The following is a 20545-nucleotide window of genomic DNA, read 5'->3' on the forward strand; positions in this document are numbered from 1 at the left end:
ACATTTTGTGCATTAAAGATGCTAACACCGAGTCAATTTATGCTAAGCTACATGAACAAAACATGCAGAGTTTAGCTCTTGTGTTATAAGTTACAAATTAAATTAGTGTAATATCTAATACTATATCCGTTAATAACACACCTGAGCTAAAACCTTTAGCTGAAGATTTGAATATTTACACAAAAAAAATATTTTAGGAATCAAGAATAGTGCCGCTTCCTTCCTCCGCCAATAGCCGTGCTAATATGTAGCCTGCTAATGGCTAGCTGTGTTTACATTCTTCCCCATGACGACAGCGTTGTGTTGAAGTGATGACATAGGATGAGAAGGACACTCGCTGGTCAAAGTTGGCACATTAACAACCGTTAGCGGTTAGCCAAAGCTTACAGACGAAGTGTACAAATACGCGACACAGATCGGACACAGACGTTTGTGTTAGCATGACAACACGGGACAGAAGTAAAGCAAACAACACGACCACGTTTAATGCCGTTCCTCAGAATCAACATTGTTGCGTCACATTGATTGACAGACATGACAACGTTAGGAGTGGTGTTTTAGGAGGCGGGGCCAACAAAGAGGAAATAAGAACACTTATTCTAACACTTATTATAACACAATCGCCATGTTTTTTTCCTCGAAAAGATTACACTTAGCTAGCTGAAGTGCTTTTGCAAAGGTGACATTCGGAGGTTAGTTTTATCAGACAAAAGCTGTGATAGTTTGAGAGAAAAGTCGAAGAAAGGTGCTGAAAAATGTGTAGTAGTGGAAATGTTGCGAGGGAAAAGTGTAAGTTAGCGCAAGCTTCAGAAATAGCTAAATATATGTATTTGTATATATATATATATATATATATATATATATATAGACGTTAGGTCAGGAAAAAACACAAGAGGCTATATCATCCCTACAAGCCTGTTTCGCAGGTTTCCTTTTTTATAAAATCCCCTGATGAGCAGGGAAACCTGCGAAACAGGCTTGTAGGGATGATAGGGATCTGTGTTTTTTCCTGACCTAACGCATAATCCGCTCTACCCCGGTATTGAGCACTGTACGGATAAACCACAGAAATATATATATATATATATATATATATATATATATATATATATATATATATATACATATATACAGTACAGGCCAAAAGTTTGGACACACCTTCTCATTCAATTGTTTTTCTTTATTTTATAGATTGTAAGTGAAGGCATCAAAACTATGAATGAACACATGTGGAGTTATGTACTTAACAAAAAAGGTGAAATATCTGAAAACAAGTTTTATATTCTAGTTACTTCAAAATAGCCACCCTTTGCTCTGATTACTGTTTTGCACACTCTTGGCATTCTCTCGATGAGCTTCTAGCACTCTTGTGAAGTGAAAACCATTTCTTGAAGTTCATCGAGAGAATGCCAAGAGTGTGCAAAGCAGTAATCAGAGCAAAGTGTGGCTATTTTGAAGAAACTTGAATATAAAACATGTTTTCAGCTATTACACATTTTTTTGTTAAGTACACAACTCCACATGTGTTCATTCATAGTTTTGATGCCTTCAGTGACAATCTACAATGTAAATAGTCATGAAAATAAAGAAAACGCATTGAATGAGAAGGTGTGTCCAAACTTTTGGCCTGTACTGTATACATATATATATATATATATATATATCCATCCATTTTCTACCGCTTATTCCCTTTGGGGTTGCGGGGGGCGCTGGAGCCTATATATATATATATATATATATATATATATATATATATATATATATATATATATATATATATATATATATATATATATATATATATATATATATAGGCTCCAGCGCCCCCCGCAACCCCAAAGGGAATAAGCGGTAGAAAATGGATGGATGGATATATATATATATATATATATATATATATATATATATATATATATATATATATATATATATATATATATATAGTATAAATCTTGATTTAAAGTTATGTTATAGCTTTACTTTACTCTCGCAATAATATCCCATTTTCTTATTGTAGCAGTATTCACAATGATTTGTATTTGGTCTTTTTTGGCAGGGGGCAGAAATTTTTTATACAGCAAAAATTAAAATATTACAGTAATCCCTCGCTATGTTGCACTTCAAAGTGTGTATTTAGTTGTTTGTAAGCATATTGTATGTGTTTTGGGCCGAAATTAAGCATTTTTAAGCATAAAAATGGCTAAACGAACCCAAAATACCGACACTCCAATATTATTGGACACTAGATGAGAACAAACCAATCACAGCACACTGTTCAGTATCGTGGCCACTGATTGGCTCAGCCTCAGGCAACATGACTATATTGGATTAACGAGTGTGAAGGTGACTGTGTGGGGGTTATATGATGTCTAGATTGGTCTCATTATGTACAAAATATGTATTTATAAGGTCAAACCGTTTTCTAATGCTCTAGCTATAAAATATAAATGAAAAATTCCTTTTTGCGGAAATTAACAGCGATAAACGAGGGATTACTGTATCGCCTCAGTCAGAGGGATGTCCAACATTGCACCTTTGAGGGCCGCATAGAGAGCCAGAGAGCCAGCCACCTCTGCAGTGGACGTTTACAAAGATACACAAGAACGCTTCCAGAAATATTTTAGTTCTGATAAAAGAAATCGCCTAAAAACAAAAGCCCACAGCAGAGGACAATAGTTCTCTGGAGGATTCTTCACATTTGTATTGACTAGACACTCTAAAACAGGGGCGTCAAACTCATTTTAGATCGGGGACCACATGGAGAAAATAGAACAAGCACATTCTGAAAATGTACAAATCATAATGTTTTTGTTTGTTTTTTTACACTTACATGTTGCGGTTAATAGTATTCTATCTTTATTTGTCGTTATTTATACTTTATGAATAAATTATGTGATAATGTTCATCAGTCAACTCAATGGTGTTAATTTAAAAGTTAAAGTTAAAGTACCACTGATAGTCACACACACACACTAGGTGTGGTGAAATTACCCTCTGCATTTGACGCATCCCCTTGTTCCACCCCCTGGGAGCTGAGGGGAGGTAAGGGGAGCAGTGAGCAACAACGGTGGCCGCGCTCGGGAATCATTTTGGTGATTTAAACCCCATTTCCAACACTTGAGGAGGTAATGGGTTCCATTTTTATAGTCTTCGGTATGACTCGGCCGGGGTTTGAACTCACGACCTACCCATCTCAGGGCGGACACTCTAACCACAAGGCCACTGAGCAGGTAATTTTCAATACATCAAGATAAAAAAAAAAATCAAATTACAGAATGTTATTCATGTAGTTTGCTCATTTTCCTCGACTGGTGCACTAACGTCATGTGGTTTATTATTATTTTTTACATATGTAGCATCATCTACATATTGCTGTTGCGACATCTAGTGGACACATGTAGAACAGCAGTTTCTTTCATTCAAAAATGCCGGCTCATTTTTACTTAGCAAAATCATCCCGCGGGCCGGATAAAACCTGTGGGCCGTACGTTTGACACCTCTGCTCTAAAATCATCAAGTTATTATTATTTCGGGATCTAAAAAGCTCTTCAAAATCTTGTAAACATGTGTTTGTATGTGAAAACTTGCTCAAGTGGAAGTGAGAAATACTCTCCACCAACCAGTGTGTGACTGACAGGAAGTCAGGCGCACTGATATCATATCATTTTGGTTTGGAGGTACAATTTTCAAGGGATTTGGGATGTTTTCCTTTGTTTTAATGCAGAATATGCCACAGGCAAATAAAAGTCAAGCTACAGGCCACACGTTGGACACCCCTGAACTAAGCGCATAACATTTTGCCACCCTCCACAGGAAATTATGCTAATTTTGTGAGATTTTTCGGGGGGGTTGAGGGATAAAGGACATAACATGTGGCGATACGTGCTTTCCATTGCAAAGAGAAGATGTCATTTAGTGCTGTGAGGATGCTGCTACATAGCTAACTTGGTCCGACACTGAAACATTCTGTGGTTTGAAAGGGCAAAAAAAACCTTGGTCTTGTGTCCACACGCACGTAACATGAAAGCCAAAATACCAAAACAAGTATCCCAGGTGGTCCTGAAGGACGTGATGAAGCAGAGCTGAGCCCGCAGCGTTCTGTTGGTCCAAACAGCGTCCTCATCAAAGTGGTCCCGGGAGAGAAAATCACGTTCAAAAGTTCGGCCTCCGACGGCTCTTAGGTCCCAAATGTGTCCACGAGCCGTCTACTTGAGAGACGGCGCGGTGCGGACGCAGGCTGACCCCGGTGGGCGAAAAGGGCGACGCTCGGGTCGCCAACCTCAGGGGCGCTCGCAGCAGGGCCCCATGGCGCTCTCCAGGGACATCTGTGATGAGTGGCGGATGAGCGGCGCCATGGTGGGCTCCACCATGGACGAGGTAGGGAAGAGCTTGTACCAGCCAATCACCATGGAGCTCAGGTCCAGCTCCTCCAGGAGGATGCGAGCCACGCCCATGAAGCATTTGCGCTCCATGCGTCCGTAGTTGCCCCAAACTATCAGCTGTCACACGCAGACAAGACAACAACCTGCATTTATTTGGACGACAACGCAGTTTGAACTGAAAATGAAACTATGAACACAAATATCGGGACGAGTGAGTCACCAGATCCAGCAGATGGAGATGTGATGAACAAAGCTTGCTTTGTGGTGAGCATTACTGCCACCAACAGGACTAGATGGTGCTGTAATATGTTGCCATGTCGATAAAGAAATCATGAAGATGCATCTATTAAGGAGTTGGTGAACTGTCCATTAGGGTGCACAACATGCATTAGAGCAGTCATTATCAATCTGTGATACGCAGGCTCCATCTAGTGGTACGCCAAATAATCACTAAATTAAATATTCAAACACATTGTTACTGTTCAAACTGTGTGTAATGTTACAATGGCCAAACATATAAAACAAATTGTTAAATGGGGGTGTTATCTTCTTCCCACTCCCTTTCAGGCAAAACTGGACCATACTGTACATTACCTTTTGCATTATATGAATTCATATTATTACGTGTTGTCTACCTTGTACTTTTTTTATGTCTTTGCCTGAAATAAATGAATAAATGAAAAAAAAACATAAAAAGAAAACTCTGCCTTGTTTTTAATGAATATTTAGGCCTATGACGCTATTGTATTTTAATGTTGATCATTTTGGTGGTACTTGGTGAGCCATGCGTTTTCTGAGGTGGTACTTGGTAAAAAAAAGTTTGAGAACCACTGCATTAGAAAATACATTTTTCAATTAATAAAATAAGATTTTGTAAAAAAAAAACTATGTGGTTTTAATGATCTGTAACAATGTCTTTTAACACATTTTAAGATATTCCAATACTATCAAATATACTGTTAAAAAATTGAGCGCCCTGACATCAAAAGTAACTTTTCTGATGATAGACGTGATAGACGATGATAGACGGTGATACACAAAATATGGCTGCATTCTAATACAAATTAAATAATATAAATACATTGATTTGCAGCCAAACATTACTGCAGACGCACACGCCAGACAAAATACAGCCAGTGATGCAATTTAGTGGACACATGATTGATCACAATTAGGGATGAAACAATATGAAAACGTCATTATTATTTGTAAGGGACAACTGTTAAATGCTGTTTAGTAAATGTATTCCTGTTTTGTTATGTAATACATGACTGTTATTTTGCAGGATGTGCAAGCGGATCTGCTTTTATTGTGTTAAGGAACTCACGAATGAAAACGGAAAAGGAAGTTGCTGCTTTTCAATGTCACGGTTAGGACGACACTATGGTAAAGAGTATATGTAAAGGTGAAATAGGAAACTAACAGTTAAAAGGATTCTAGCGCCATTTGAAAGGGAAACAAGGTAAATTGTTGCAGTTTAATTTGTTTTAAATGTACATATGTTGAATGCTTAAGTACAACGTATTCTAATGTAGCATTTATCTTGTATCTCATTAGCTCTTACGTTGGTCATTGGGCACACGGTGAAGGATGTAAAATAAAGGACCATCTGACCATCAGTTCCAGACATGGCTTTTAGACCACCAGTCTTGCTCACATGAGCAATACCAGGCAGGTAGTTGACCATCAGATGATACCCAGACGGGAGTAGTCTGATGGCCACCAGAGTACCATTCCAATCTTGTAACATCGCAAACTTTTTTATGTATGCAATATCAACGGGGTATATAGTTATTGAATGATACCCTTATGGGTATCATCTAATGGCTACTGCACTGTATGTGGACTTTGATAAAAACTGCTGCATTTTATATACTTCTACACTTTAAATGAAGCTGCTAAAATACTGTAACTTGACCGCCCACTGAATTGTAACTCACATACCCTCTATGCATTGTACTTGTATTTTAAATTGTTTATCATTATGTAATTTTAATATTGTTGTGTACTTTCGATCCTGTGTCATTTTATTGTGGATGTTAGATGCACCATAAAAGGACTACAGATGGAAATTAGCATGGTGCTAAATCTGGTGCAGCCATCTTCTAAATGTAACTGCACATTGTCCTTCAAATTAACAAATACAAATACATTAATTTCAACTGAGCCGCTACATTATTACAGTATTGTTGAATGTGCTCAAAACCTACCTGTATACACACTAAATTATTGTAACCAAGTTTTATTTAAAAAATAAATGACACACAATGCACTATTTTTGGCAGAAGAAACATTAAACATGAGTTTAAATATGTTTATCTCTTTTCCTATTAATTTGTGAAGGTTTTATGGTTGGTTTTTTTTAATGACAAAGGCAAAACGAGGGCTGCGCGGTCATTTAAACTAACAAGCCTGCCTTTAGTGTCTCCAGTAAAGAGCACTATCCTCTGCTTTTGGGTTTATCGAGGTGTGTTTATCAATCATAGTTTTAAGATCATTTTAATTTAAAATGGTCAAAACTAATTTAAAAAAAAAATCTAAATTTCCCTTCGGGGATTAATAAAGTATTTCGGATTCTGATACTAGCCGTGAAGAGTTTTTCCGCGGCTTATCATTTATATTGTTTATCATTACATCCCCAATGACAATTTCCCTAAATCACAAAATTAATAGTGGGAAAATTACTTTACACATTAGTTGTTTCTTGAGGAAATGGACATATATTTATCCCCTGCTTTGCATGTATGCGCCTGTTTTTGAGAAGTTGTTTTTTTTGCACTTACAAAAAAGCTGACCAATGGGTGGCAAAATAGAATAGGGTCCAACTGAGGTGCCACTTTGACATGCACAGAGGAGAAAAAGGCTGTCCACTGTAGTGACCACGAAGCATGTAAGGGTTTAAGCCAAGCAAGTGAAAGGAAGTTTCCTCATCCGGCTACGGGGGCGGCGAGACAGACAGCGGCTAATTAAGGGGGTGTGGCTTAGCGGGCTAATTGTAGAGCGCAAGCAGCTGCTGGATTGTAGTGTTATTTTCCCCCACTGAGAGGAAAGTGACTGGAATAAAACCAAACACAAAAGTCCTTCACAACGGACAGGGATAAAGAAAAGGTCTTACCTGGACCACCTTCCCCTGAGGGCTTTCAGAGAAGACTAGGACCTGGTTGTAGAGAGGGTCCAGAGACTTCCTCACAGACTTGGTCTTCTTCTTGGCCACGCACATGCCGTTCTCCAGTAGGTAGACTTTGATGTAAGCCGCTGCAAGGAAAGCAGGAAGGACATCAATAGGATTCTTACCTCGAACTTTGTCCATCTCACTTTTACAGCCAGAATGAGAGAGTTTGTTATCCTCTTAAATCTACTCCCTCTGCATTTTGTTTGTTCTCCGCTCTGCTTTGTTCTTATGCAATTATGGAGATGGCTGCTTCTACATTATGCAAGCACACAGCGGAAGTGCAGTTTCAATTGTAATATTTTGCCGTTACACAATTCAGCCAGCGTTTAAAACCTTTTAACTCCGACTACACACACTATAATCGTCCTCTCAGCACAAGGTTGATGAAAGAGGTGAATTTGGCCTTTAATGGATGATGCAGATGAACAGTGGAGAAAATAAGCACAGTGGAGCCTTGATTTGCCTTTATTTGCACCCTTTTCAGTTTACAAATGTTAACATCGCGCCAAATATGACTGCGTGTGCAGACCATGTCTCAGCATAATAACGCATCATTCATTCATTCGTCAGTCATTCATTCATTTTGCATGCTGCTTGAAGCCATCGGTGGCTGCCATTTCGATGACATCACTTCCTTGTACACGAAGCAGGGCACCCTATGTCACATTCTGTTTACATCCTGTACACACGGACACGATCATTTCTAAGAGCTTCGAGGCTAGCACCACTTCAAATTAGTTTTTTTTTCAACAATTGTCGTACCTTGAGCTGGTCATAACTGTGTCAGCCTGTCTCAGAGATCAATTTGTGTGATAAAAATGCTTAAAGGGGAACATTATCACCAGACCTATGTAAGCGTCAATATATACCTTGATGTTGCAGAAAAAAGACCAATTTTTTTTTAACCGATTTCCGAACTCTAAATGGGTGAATTTTGGCGAATTAAACGCCTTTCTAATATTCGCTCTCGGAGCGATGACATCACATCGGGAAGCAATCCGCCATTTTCTCAAACACCGAGTCAAATCAGCTCTGTTATTTTCCATTTTTTCGACTGTTTTCCGTACCTTGGAGACATCATGCCTCGTCGGTGTGTTGTCGGAGGGTGTAACAACACGAACAGGGACGGATTCAAGTTGCACCAGTGGCCCAAACATGCGAAAGTGGCAAGAAATTGGACGTTTGTTCCGCACACTTTACCGACGAAAGCTATGCTACGACAGAGATGGCAAGAATGTGTGGATATCCTGCGACACTCAAAGCAGATGCATTTCCAACGATAAAGTCAAAGAAATCTGCCGCCAGACCCCCATTGAATCTGCCGGAGTGTGTGAGCAATTCAGGGACAAAGGACCTCGGTAGCACGGCAAGCAATGGCGGCAGTTTGTTCCCGCAGACGAGCGAGCTAAACCCCCTGGATGTCTTGGCTCACACCGTCCCTTATGCCACCGAAGATGATCAAGAGAAGAATATCGACCCTAGCTTCCCTGGCCTGCTGACATGAGGGTATGTCTACAGAATGTATTAATTGATGAAAATTGGGCTGTCTGCACTCTCAAAGTGCATGTTGTTGCCAAATGTATTTCATATGCTGTAAACCTAGTTCATAGTTGTTAGTTTCCTTTAATGCCAAACAAACACATACCAATCGTTGGTTAGAACGCGATCGCCGAATTTGTCCTCGCTTTCTCCCGTGTCGCTGGCTGTCGTGTCGTTTTCGTCGGTTTCGCTTGCATACGGTTCAAACCGATATGGCTCAATAGCTTCAGTTTCTTCTTCAATTTTGTTTTCGCTACCTGCCTCCACACTACAACCATCCGTTTCAATACATGCGTAATCTGTTGAATCGCTTAAGCCGCTGAAATCCGAGTCTGAATCCGAGCTACTGTCGCTATATCTTGCTGTTCTTTCCGCCATGTTTGTTTGTATTCACTATGTGACGTCACAGGAAAATGGACGGGTGTTTATAACGATGGTTAAAATCAGGCACTTTGAAGCTTTTTTTGGGGATATTGCGTGATGGGTAAAATTTTGAAAAAAAACTTCGAAAAATATAATAAGCCACTGGGAACTGATTTTTAATGGTTTTAACCATTCTGAAATTGTGATAATGTTCCCCTTTAAAATGTGTCCAAGCTCTCACAGTCTTGCTGTATAGCATTGTGTTGCTAAACAAGCTATACAGCGAGCATTTTAGTGTGTTAGCTTCCGGCTTGCGGCCCTTCAGTTTGAGAATTTTATCAGAGAAGGGGGTAAATCTTGAATTGTGATGAGACCGAAAAAGGTGCCACGGTGGACCTTGGTTAGAGCGAAAGAGAAGGCACTACCAGGGCGCAAGCCGAGGAAGGATTGCCTCACAATGCAAGTTTTTGCTAACGCTAGCGGTGACTACGTGAAGCCACCGCTCTTTTATTACTTCGAAATTCCAAGAGTGTTCAACAATGCCACAAATATTCCCAAACTCAAGTAAAAATTATTTTCCTCTTTTGGTTTTGTAGAGCACGAGACGTGTGTGTGTTACATTTAAGCTTACTGTAACATTGTTGTGTTGTTTGGATTGTTGAACCACAAAGGTGGTTCGATATATATTAGGGCTGTCAAGTGATTAATTTTAAAAATCAGATTAATTACACTCTTGGACTGTGTATAATCATGGTTAATCACAAGTTATCATATGCTTGCATAAATACAATTTGCTAAAAAAAAACAGCCCGATATTTGGATACAAATTACATTTTTTAGTCAGGATGTCATACAGCAGGGGTGTCAAACTCAAATACAGAGTGGGCCAAAATTTAAAACTGAACAAAGCCGCGGGCCAAGGTTGAACAAATTAATCTTTTAATAGGGACCCAAACAAGTGTTGCATTGAATATTGAACAAGCAAGGCTCATATAACTTTATAGTGACATGCAAAATCGAGTTTCAAATAATAATAATAATAATTAAAAAAATATCAATGGCATCTCAAATTCAATTTAAATAAAAATTGAATGCCTATTTTCTATTTGCAGTCTTCTGAGGTAAATATCAACATGAACCTTTTCAACAGGTTAATAAATTTGAAAATAAAATAACAATGAATAAACCAACCATTCAGGACTTTAAACTGCTCAGTTTGCAACACACTGATCTAATCTGATGTGCCCAAGCCAGATACCTGGCATCTTTTCTTGGATGCTAGTTCATTAATGTCGGGGCTCAGACTTTGAGCTGAGGCAACCTTCATTATCGAACGAAGGTGTTCATCAGTCATTATATCTCGTAGTCTACCCGGACCACAGTCTCTTCCGGGACGCTACAAAATACACCCCCGCTACCACCAACCCCTCCCCCCCACCCCACCTTGTAGCCTCCCGGAAGAGTTAGTGCTACAAAGGGTTCTGGGTATTTGTTCTGTTGTGTTTATGTTGTGTTATGGTGCGGATGTTCTCCCGAAATGTGTTTGTCAGTCTTGTTTGGTGTGGGTTCACAGTGTGGCGTATGTTTCTAACAGTGTTAAAGTTGTTTATACGGCCACCCTCAGTGTAACCTGTATCGCTGTTGATCAAGTATGTGTTGCATTCACTTGTGTGTGCGTGCAGAAGCCGCACATCCTATGTGACTGGACCAGCACTCGTTGGACTGGATGAAAAGCGGACATGACGATTTTCGGGAGGGGCACTGAAATTTGGGAGTCTCCCGGGAGGGTTGGCAAGTATGAGAATTAGCGGCGAATGCGGTGTTACCGCGGCACCGCCGCTGTATATAATCGGCGGGCCAGCTCTAGTGTTAATTTGATATCGCCTCAAGGGCCAAGTGGAATTACACGGCAGGACAATTTTGTATTTTTACATATATATATATATATATATATATATATATATATATATATATATATATATATATATATATATATGTCTTAATAAGGTTATCCAAAAAATAGTGCTCGATACCGTAGTAGAGCGCAATATATGTATGTGTGGGAAAAAAAAATCACAAGACTACTTCATCTCTACAGGCCTGTTTCATGAGGGGGTTCCCTCAATCATCAGGAGATTTTAATGGGAGCATTCACATACCATGGTTTATATAGGGCACAGAGTGGGTGGGTACAGGCTGGCGTAGGGGCGTGGTGATTGGCTCATGTGTTACCTAGGAGGTGTTTCCGTCTGTGGCGGCATGCTGATACAATTTCGCTGCGCTTGTTGAGGGATGACAGGTCTGGACAGTATATAATAAACAGTTTCTCTTTCAAGCATAGGTTGCATCTTTTATTACCACTATTGTAAGGTGTGCTGGATGCAAGAATTTGCCATGTTATTGAATATTCAACATTATTGTCTTTGAGGTCCCAAATGTGTTTGCTGAGTTCTGTGGTATTCCGCAGGTTTTGGTTCCTGAAAGAAGCCTTGTGATTGTTCCATCTGGTTTTAAACTCTTCCTCGGTTAATCCTACATATGTGTCGGTTGTGTTAATGTCCTTGCGTGTTACCTTAGATTGGTAGACAACTGATGTTTGTAAGCACCCCCCGTTGAGAGGGCAATCAGGTTTCTTGCGGCAGTTGCAGCCTTTGTTGGTTTTGGGGTCGCTTTGTCCGGGGGCCGACGGCTCATTTGCAATTGTTTTGTTGTGGTTTGAGATGATTTGTCGTATATTGTTCATACAGCTGTAGCTCAATTTAATGTTGTTCTTGTTGAATACTTTTCTTAGGCTGTTGCCTTTGGGAAAGTGTTTGTCAATCAGAGTGAGGAATTTGTGGCCAATGTTAGTTGAGACGTTTTTGCTGTATGGGGGGTTGTACCAGATGATGTTGTTTCGTTTTCTGTTCTTTTTTGGTTGGTTTCCAGGCGTGGGTTCATAGGTGAGGGTGAAATTGTATCCGCTTTCATCAAGGGCTTTTTGGTACGGGGGGGTTGCTTGGTCAAATTCAGCTTTGCTAGATGACAGCATCGATAGCCTTTTATTAATTCCGGTAGGTATTCTTTTCGTGGTGGTGGGCGGGTGGTTGCTGTCATGGTGCACGTATTGGAGTGTTGTGTTGGATTTCGTGAATGGTTGGTAGCTGTTATTTCTCAGGTTGAAAGTGACGTCGAGGAAGTTGACGGCGCAGCGAAATTGTATCAGCATGCCGCCACAGACGGAAACACCTCCTAGGTAACACATGAGCCAATCACCACGCCCCTACGCCAGCCTGTACCCACCCACTCTGTGCCCTATACAAACCATGGTATGTGAATGCTCCCATTAAAATCTCCTGATGATTGAGGGAACCCCCTCATGAAACAGGCCTGTAGAGATGAAGTAGTCTTGTGATTTTTTTTTCCCACACATACATATATATATATATATATATATATATATATATATATATATATATATATATATATATATATATATATATACACATATGAATGTTGTCTGTCTATTTGTGTTGGCCCTGCGAGGAGGTGGCGACTTGTCCAGGGTGTACACCGCCTTCTATACTTGCCAACCCTCCCGGGAGACTCCTAAATTTCAGTGCCCCTCCCGAAAATCGTCATGTCCGCTTTTCATCCAGTCCAACGAGTGCTGGTCCAGTCACATAGTATGTACGGCTTCTGCAGCTGGGATAGGCTTTCATACAATATTTGAGATCTTAAAGTTAGTTTTTTGTTAAAATGTTGCTGATTTGGTGGGAGCCAAGCACAGATTAAATTGACTTCAATTCAATTCAATGGCTGTTTTAAATACACGTTTTTCAATGTACGAGCTCCGTCACAGAACCAATTAAACTCGTATCTTGAGGTAACACCGTATTACTAATCTCAAATTGGTATGTGGATAAAAGACACCTGTCAAAGAAGCAGTCTCTTCCATTAAAACCTCTTCACCAACATGGGAAAGACCAAATAGCTGTCAAAAGATCACAAGAACAATATTGTAGACCTGTACAAGACTTGAATAGACTACATGAACATCAGCAAGAAGCTTGATGAGGAAAAAGAGCACTATCGATGCAAATATTAATAAATGGAAGAAATACAAGATAACTGCCAGTCGGCCTCACTCTGGAACTTCATGCAAGACGTCAGCAGGTGGGGTAAGGATGATTTGTGAGAAAGGTGAGTACCAGCCATGGGAGAATGGGATTATTGATGGCAAAGGAGTTTGGATCACAGTCTCCAAGTAAAGAATTAGCAACACACTTTTATGTAATGGATTGAGATCCTGCAGTGTTGGATCAAATATGTATTTGTAATAATTATCATTATGTACTAAAGATATACAGGCATTAGGAGTTTGAATGTTTTATTTTAAGAAATGAAGCAGGTAATGCAAAGTTATTCTTGTGTCGTGTGAGTGGGTGTCAAGGGCTCACCTGGAGGCCCTTTGGACCCGGCTTTCATTGTGAGTCCTCTGGCCTGCACCACCTCCACCTCCAAACCGCCATTCCTCTCCATCAGGCCAATCTCCACGTCACCTAAACGCACGACAGCCTGGTGTCAAGTGACTCATTCACTCAATTAACCAACCAATCAACCAACCAATAAATACATCTGGACGTTGATGCGCACATATGGCCTAAAATCTATTATTTATAGGAAATTATTTTCTACTATTGGCTCTGATTTAAATCCTTTGGTATTTGCCCTTAAAGCCCACCTGTGTCTACGGACGAATATTCTTTAATTTGTAAACATGAGTATTTATATTACCACCAAAACTCCACTTAAAATATAGTTGAAAAAAACAAATTGGATATGATTTAGTAACGAATAAACCACAACAAGTAACAATAATAATTGTAGCAATAGCAAATACATTTAAATAACAATAGCAATATAAAAATGCTATAATTCAGTTTTTCTGTGTTGTTTTTAAATCAGTTGTTTTCCTTTTACACTTATTTTGCCACCATAGAGTGCGTGCTTTTTGTGTAAAATAAAATGTTATAAAATATTTGTTAATTAAATGCAAAAATCCGCACACTTATTGATGCAATACATCTTTGGACAATTTTGACTAGTATTTTAGATCAAAGCATCATTTTTTAAACGTATCATTAAGTGCTTTAAATACATTATGATGTGTAAGGCATTTTTTTAAAATCTTTATTTTGTTAGCGCAGATGTAGCGGATGTTACACACCAAGCTATTATTTTGAAGTGGGAAGGGTGCTGTATGGTTGTTCTCATCTTGACGAGTAAAGAGGCTGTTAAAAAAAAAAGGGAGCGCCTCTCAAGTTGTGACCACTGTTTGTACACTGATGTTACATCGATGATGTCGTTCACAACAAAGAGATGTGTTGTGGTTGTATGGATTGTTCTTGTTAGCTTTAGCTTCGTAGTTTAGTCGCCGTTTCGACATTGTTTAGTTCAGGACGGGGCGGTTGAGTGTGTCGGGAATAAATATTCCTTCTCCTCACAATGACATAATTTCACTTACATTATTGTCAATTTCCCTGATGTTATTTTGCGTTTATCAGCGGATTTCGTTTTATTGGCCAATTATGTAACTACGTCTGCGGTTTTGTGATCATATGTCTTAAATTTTTTGTTGAGTTTAGTGATTATTGAATAGGCATAATAGCATTGTGTCACATAAAATGACTCATTCGCTCCTCATCTGTTTCACCGTCACAAGCTCAGGAATTTGCATGCATGTTCATCTTTTTTTTCCAGATTATTATATTTTGATAATCGTAATAAACATCATCAAAATCAAAATTAAAAATGTTAATAATTGTCCAGCCCTACAGTTAATAAAGTACACTTGACTGGTATCGTTCTCACTCATGGATGATCAGTATCAGCATAAAACCTCCATTGCAAACATCCCTAGTTGATACAGCTCTCCATCTGTAAGTGTTGACATGCTGCAATAAATCAGTTTATGCGTGTGACTACAGTAATTCTATTTGTTAGGATTTCAGTGACTGAATCTCTAATTTGCCCTACAGTACATGTCCAGTGTCGATACATCAACGTAATGTCTTCTAAGCCCACATAAATCGAGAAAGAAGGACCGCGATGTACTTTGCTAGTAGAAAAATAAAACAGGTTTCATGCCATTTTCGGACATTATTATAGCCAAAATGACCTGCAGGCTATTAGAGGTTCTCTGATTTTACATAAAAGTGGACTGGTCCGGGTTCTATCAGCATTGATCAGCCAAGGACACTGACTGTCTGCCAGGGAGAAGAGTGACCCACTTACAGTCTGTCCTTGAGAACGCTAGCAAAGAACACACAAGTACTTTATGTTTATGTGAGTAACACCTACAGGATAGAACAAAAATGTGTGACTTTTTTTTTTGCCGTACATCTCGGTGTGAACACACTTATGCACTCAAAAAACAATGGCTCAATTTGCGCACTTCGACACTTACACAAGTAATTGAGACACAACACATGACCTTCAGTGCAGACAAACGAGCTGTCAATAGGCTAAAAGCTCATTTGGTCTCCTACCCATTGATGTTGTGGCGAGCGTCTGCCGGCCGACAAACTGGGCCGGCCCCATCCCGTCCAAGAAGTCGCTAAACTGGGCGTCGGATGCCAGACACACGCCACTGTAGTTGAGACTGCAGAGAGACACACACAAACAGATGGTCACACATTGTTATACGTAGATCCACACCACAGCATTTGCAATGTGTTGTCGATTAAAGCTTTAATGGCCTGATCTTTTGATTTCATGTGATCTACTAAGACTGCGTGTACAATTGAAAAGTGGTGCAGACCGCCTTATTGAAATTAGTTTTTTGTGTGTACTACTGGCTGTGGCCATGGAAACACTCACTTCCCTTCACATTCAGGTTATTATGCTCTCCATCTTGTGTGTGATGTTGTTGAACTAGCAGCACACATCTATAATCTGTAACACCTTTTCTGCACTATAGAATCACAATGAAGGCAACAAAGACTACTTTTGCTCGCTGACACATGCTCTGCAGGAATGCGGTGGACCATCACAACATTCATGTGTCTGGATTAATCCAAACGCAAAAAAAAATGCATTTTTTTTACTGTGGAGGGGGGCGTGGTCTGCGAGCCTGCGGCGGAGCGGGGTGTGTAAGGACCAGCCTCGAAGCACAGCTGGCAGGTGATTGGATTACCCAGCTGGGGCTGATTATTCAATCACCTGCCATGCTTATTAGCAGCAGCCGGACCGAGACACAGCTGTTGGAGTTGGAGTTGCTGAGCAGACGCGCACTGGACATTGTGAGAGAAAAGGAAGATCAGAGAGACTGAAAAGTAACAGAGCGGAAACTGAAAAGTTGGGTGTGTTTTTCCTAGCGTGTGTGCGCTGCCAAATAAAAATACATTGCTAACAGCAGACATCCCGGCCTATCGTGGGGGTTTGTCGGCATCAGGTGAACCTACGGGAGGAAGACTTCCACAAAGACATTTTTCATATCGAAAATATATTATAATAATTCATTTCCTGAATGAAAATGTGAACGGTATCTAAAAAGAAAATGCCAGCAGACATCAAATGCATCAACTCCTTAAGTCATCCAGCAGCTATAAAATCATGATTTGCTGAATAGACGATATGTCCAATATTTTTTAATTCCAACAGTCCAATTGTGTTGACACACACACGCAGGACTAAGGATACTTCGTCCATCTTCTGCCTTTGCAGCGAGATCACCTCCTTGCTCACAGCCGTGTGTGTCTGTGTCTGTGTCAGTTTGCCCATATATAAAATCCCAAAACAGTGAATTTGGCACGTTGTGCAAATTGTAAATAAAAACAGAATACTATGATTTGCAAATCCTTTTCAACTTATATTCAAATGAATAGACTGCAAAGACAAGATACTTAACGTTTGAACTGAGAAACTTCATTTTTTTTGCAAATAATCATTAACTTACAATTTAATTTTTTTGCAAATATAAGTTATTTTGGAATTTCATGGTGGGACTTGTCCAGGGTGTACCCCGCCTTCCGCCTGAATGCAGCTGAGATAGGCTCCAGCACCCCCGCCCCCCCAAAAGGGACAATCGGTAGAAAATGGATGGATGGATGCCTGCAACATGTTTCGAAAAAGCTGGCACAAGTGGCAAAAAAGACTGAGAAAGTTGAACAATGCTCATCAAACACTTATTTGGAACGTCCCACAAGTGAACAGGTGGGTGCCATGATTGGGTATAAAAGCAGCTTCCATGAAATGCTCAGTCATTCACAAACAAGGATGGGGCGAGGGTCACCACTTTGTGAACAAATGCCTGAGCAAACTGTTTAAGAACAACATTTCTCAACCAGCTATTGCAAATATTTTAGGGACTTCACCATCTACGGTCCGTAATATCATCAAAAGGTTGAGAATCTGGAGAAATCACTGCACGTAAGCAGCAAAGCTGAATGCCCGTGACCTTGGATCCTTCAAGCGGTACTGCATCAAAAACCGACATCGGTGTGTAAAGGATATCACCACATGGGCTCAGGAACACTTCAGAAAACCACTGTCAGTAACTACAGTTTGTCGCTACATCTGTAAGTGCAAGTTAAAACTCTACTATGCAAAGCGAAAGCCATTTATCAACAACACCCAGAAACGCCGCCGGCTTCGCTGGGCCCGAGCTCATCTAAGATGGACTGATGCAAAGTGGAAAAGTGTTCTATTGTCTGACGAGTCCACATTTCAAATTGTTTTTGGAAACTGTGGACGTTGTGTCCTCCAGAACAAAGAGGAAAAAAAACATCCAGATTGTTATAGGTGTAAAGTTCAAAAGCCGGCATCTGTGATGGTATGGGGGTGTATTAGTGCCCAAGACATGGGTAACTTACACATCTGTGAAGGCACCATTAATGCTGAAAGGTACATACAGGTTTTGGAGTAACATATGTTGCCATTCTGCTTATTTCAGCAAGACAATGCCAAGCCACTTGTTACAACAGCGTGGCTTCATAGTAAAAGAGTACGGGTACTAGACTGGCCTGCCTGTAGTCCAGACCTGTCTCCCGTTGTAAATGTTTGGCGCATTATGAAGCCTAAAATACCATAACAGAGACCCCGGACTGTTGAACAACTTAAGCTGTACATCAAGCAAGAATGGGAAATAATTCCACCAGAAAAGCTTAAAAAATTGGTCTTCTCAGTTTCCAAACGTTTACTGAGTGTTGTTAAAAAGAAAGGCCATGTAACACAGTGGTAAAAATGCCCCTGTGCCAACTTGTTTGCAATGTGTTGCTGCCATTAAATACTAAGTTAATGATTTTTTGCAAAAAAAAAATAAGTTTCTCAGTTCGAACATTAAATATATTGTCTTTGCAGTCTATTCAATTGAATATAAGTTGAAACGGATTTGCAAATCATTGTATCCTGTTTTTTTTTACGAATTACACAACGTGCCAACTTCACTGGTTTTGGGTTTTGTATTTCAGACGTATTCAATTTCAAAATGGCGCTCACAGAGCAGTTTCAGCCCTGATAGATCACACTGCAAGTGCTGAAAAATTATATGTGCATCTTTTCCTCCCAATATTGTAGCCGTTCTGATGATGAGCATGTATCATGCCTATTGGTGACGACAAACACACTTAATGGATTGTGCTCTTTATTCTGCTTACTTAAGCGACACAATCCTCGGCGCACCAGTTTAGTAGATCAGCTTTGCGTGCGCTATCAAGTTTGCACAGGTTTTATTATGCGCATACCTTCAGTAGATCGGACCCTAAATGTGCACATTTAAATCACCCAGCTTCCGTGCTGAACGAAGGGAAAATGTTTTGGAATATTTACGAGACTGTTCCGACGGTCACAGGCACTCCGACTGGCACTTAATTAAGCGCAGAGCGGTTTGGCAGTCATTAGTGAATAATTTACAGTCTCTGCACACAAAACCACTTAGCGAAGATTAGTAGTTCATGCAAAGATTAGCATCTTTTCTCAGGTCACTTTAATATTCATTCATTTGCTTTGTTACATCATGTGCTCTGCAGCCCGCATGAGGCATGTAGCGCACGTCAATGACATTAATTCCAGCAAGTTCTAATGAGGTCAGAGTGTATGTGCTGTATATTTACCCAAATGTGTGTGTGTAATATTGCAACATTAGCCCCGTGGGTATTACAGGGTGATAAAATGTTGGGTTTTAGATTAGAACGCAGCTGTGGGGATTACGCTGCAGTTTCACAGAAAAATAATGCCGGACGTACAGTAAACCGCCGATGAATCACGCATCTCTAAGGTCACACTTTATCCACTTTTTTACGATTATTTCCTGCAACCAGGACACTCCATTTAAGCTGAGCAAGTGGGCGTTCGTCAAAAAATGTACATTTTGAGTGCACATCCAAGAAGATTCTGACTGTTTTTTGTTTGTTGCGACACTTGAAGATCAGCTTAAACATGTACTCTCGAGATGCACATTTAATTGCATTCCATTAACTACTGGAACAATGAAAGGTCAATAAGTCAGTTCTTTGTTATAGATATGCTGTGTACGAAATGGAACATTTTATGTATATCAATTTGTATTGACCAATAAGAACTCAGACCGAATTGGGCCCAACATTTCTTGTGTTTTTCTTCTATTTTTTTTTTTTTCAAAATAGAAAATGAATGTCAAAGATGTGTGATGTAACATACTGTATGCTACTTATTTAATTTTGAATGTAACTCAACATGATTTGTGCTTAGTACCACAAATTTACTTTGAATTGTACCAAAGAACTTTCCTCCAGAATGACTTATCTTTGTTCATGTGATGTCAGATGAAACAACAAATGTGACCCAGCAATATGTTTAGAGGAGAAAAAGTGAGGTCTTTAATCCCAGGAACACCACACCTACCGTCAAGCATGGTGGTGGTAGTATTATGCTCTGGGCCTGTTTTGCTGCCAATGGAACTGGTGCTTTACAGAGAGTAAATGGGACAATGAATAAGGAGGATTACCTCCAAATTCTTCAGGACAACCTAAAATCATCAGCCCGGAGGTTGGGTCTTGGGCGCAGTTGGGTGTTCCATCAGGACAATGACCCCAAACACACGTCAAAAGTGGTAAAGCAATGGCTAAAT

At 39.9% G+C, this 20545-nt stretch overlaps 1 protein-coding gene and 1 long non-coding RNA gene across 3 annotated transcripts in view; one reads left to right on the forward strand and one right to left on the reverse strand.

Annotated features, from left to right (window-relative positions):
* LOC133578300 (uncharacterized) overlaps positions 1-20545 on the forward strand; it is a 341666-nt gene that overhangs the window by 73524 nt on the left and 247597 nt on the right. The gene's annotated exons all lie outside the window — the stretch shown is intronic.
* The window catches only part of rims4 (regulating synaptic membrane exocytosis 4), a 67253-nt gene continuing 48665 nt past the window's right edge, over positions 1958-20545 (reverse strand). For both annotated transcript variants that reach the window (XM_061932529.2, XM_061932530.2), the window contains exons 3-6: positions 15987-16099; positions 13896-13997; positions 7498-7637; positions 1958-4499 (exon numbers count right to left, since the gene is read on the reverse strand). In XM_061932529.2, the coding sequence (XP_061788513.1) occupies positions 4281-4499; positions 7498-7637; positions 13896-13997; positions 15987-16099 (574 nt within the window). In that variant the 3' untranslated portion in view covers positions 1958-4280. The remainder of the gene's footprint in view (positions 4500-7497; positions 7638-13895; positions 13998-15986; positions 16100-20545) is intronic.

Source organism: Nerophis lumbriciformis, linkage group LG38, assembly GCF_033978685.3.
Source record: "Nerophis lumbriciformis linkage group LG38, RoL_Nlum_v2.1, whole genome shotgun sequence".
NCBI classification, from domain to species: Eukaryota; Metazoa; Chordata; class Actinopteri; order Syngnathiformes; family Syngnathidae; genus Nerophis; species Nerophis lumbriciformis.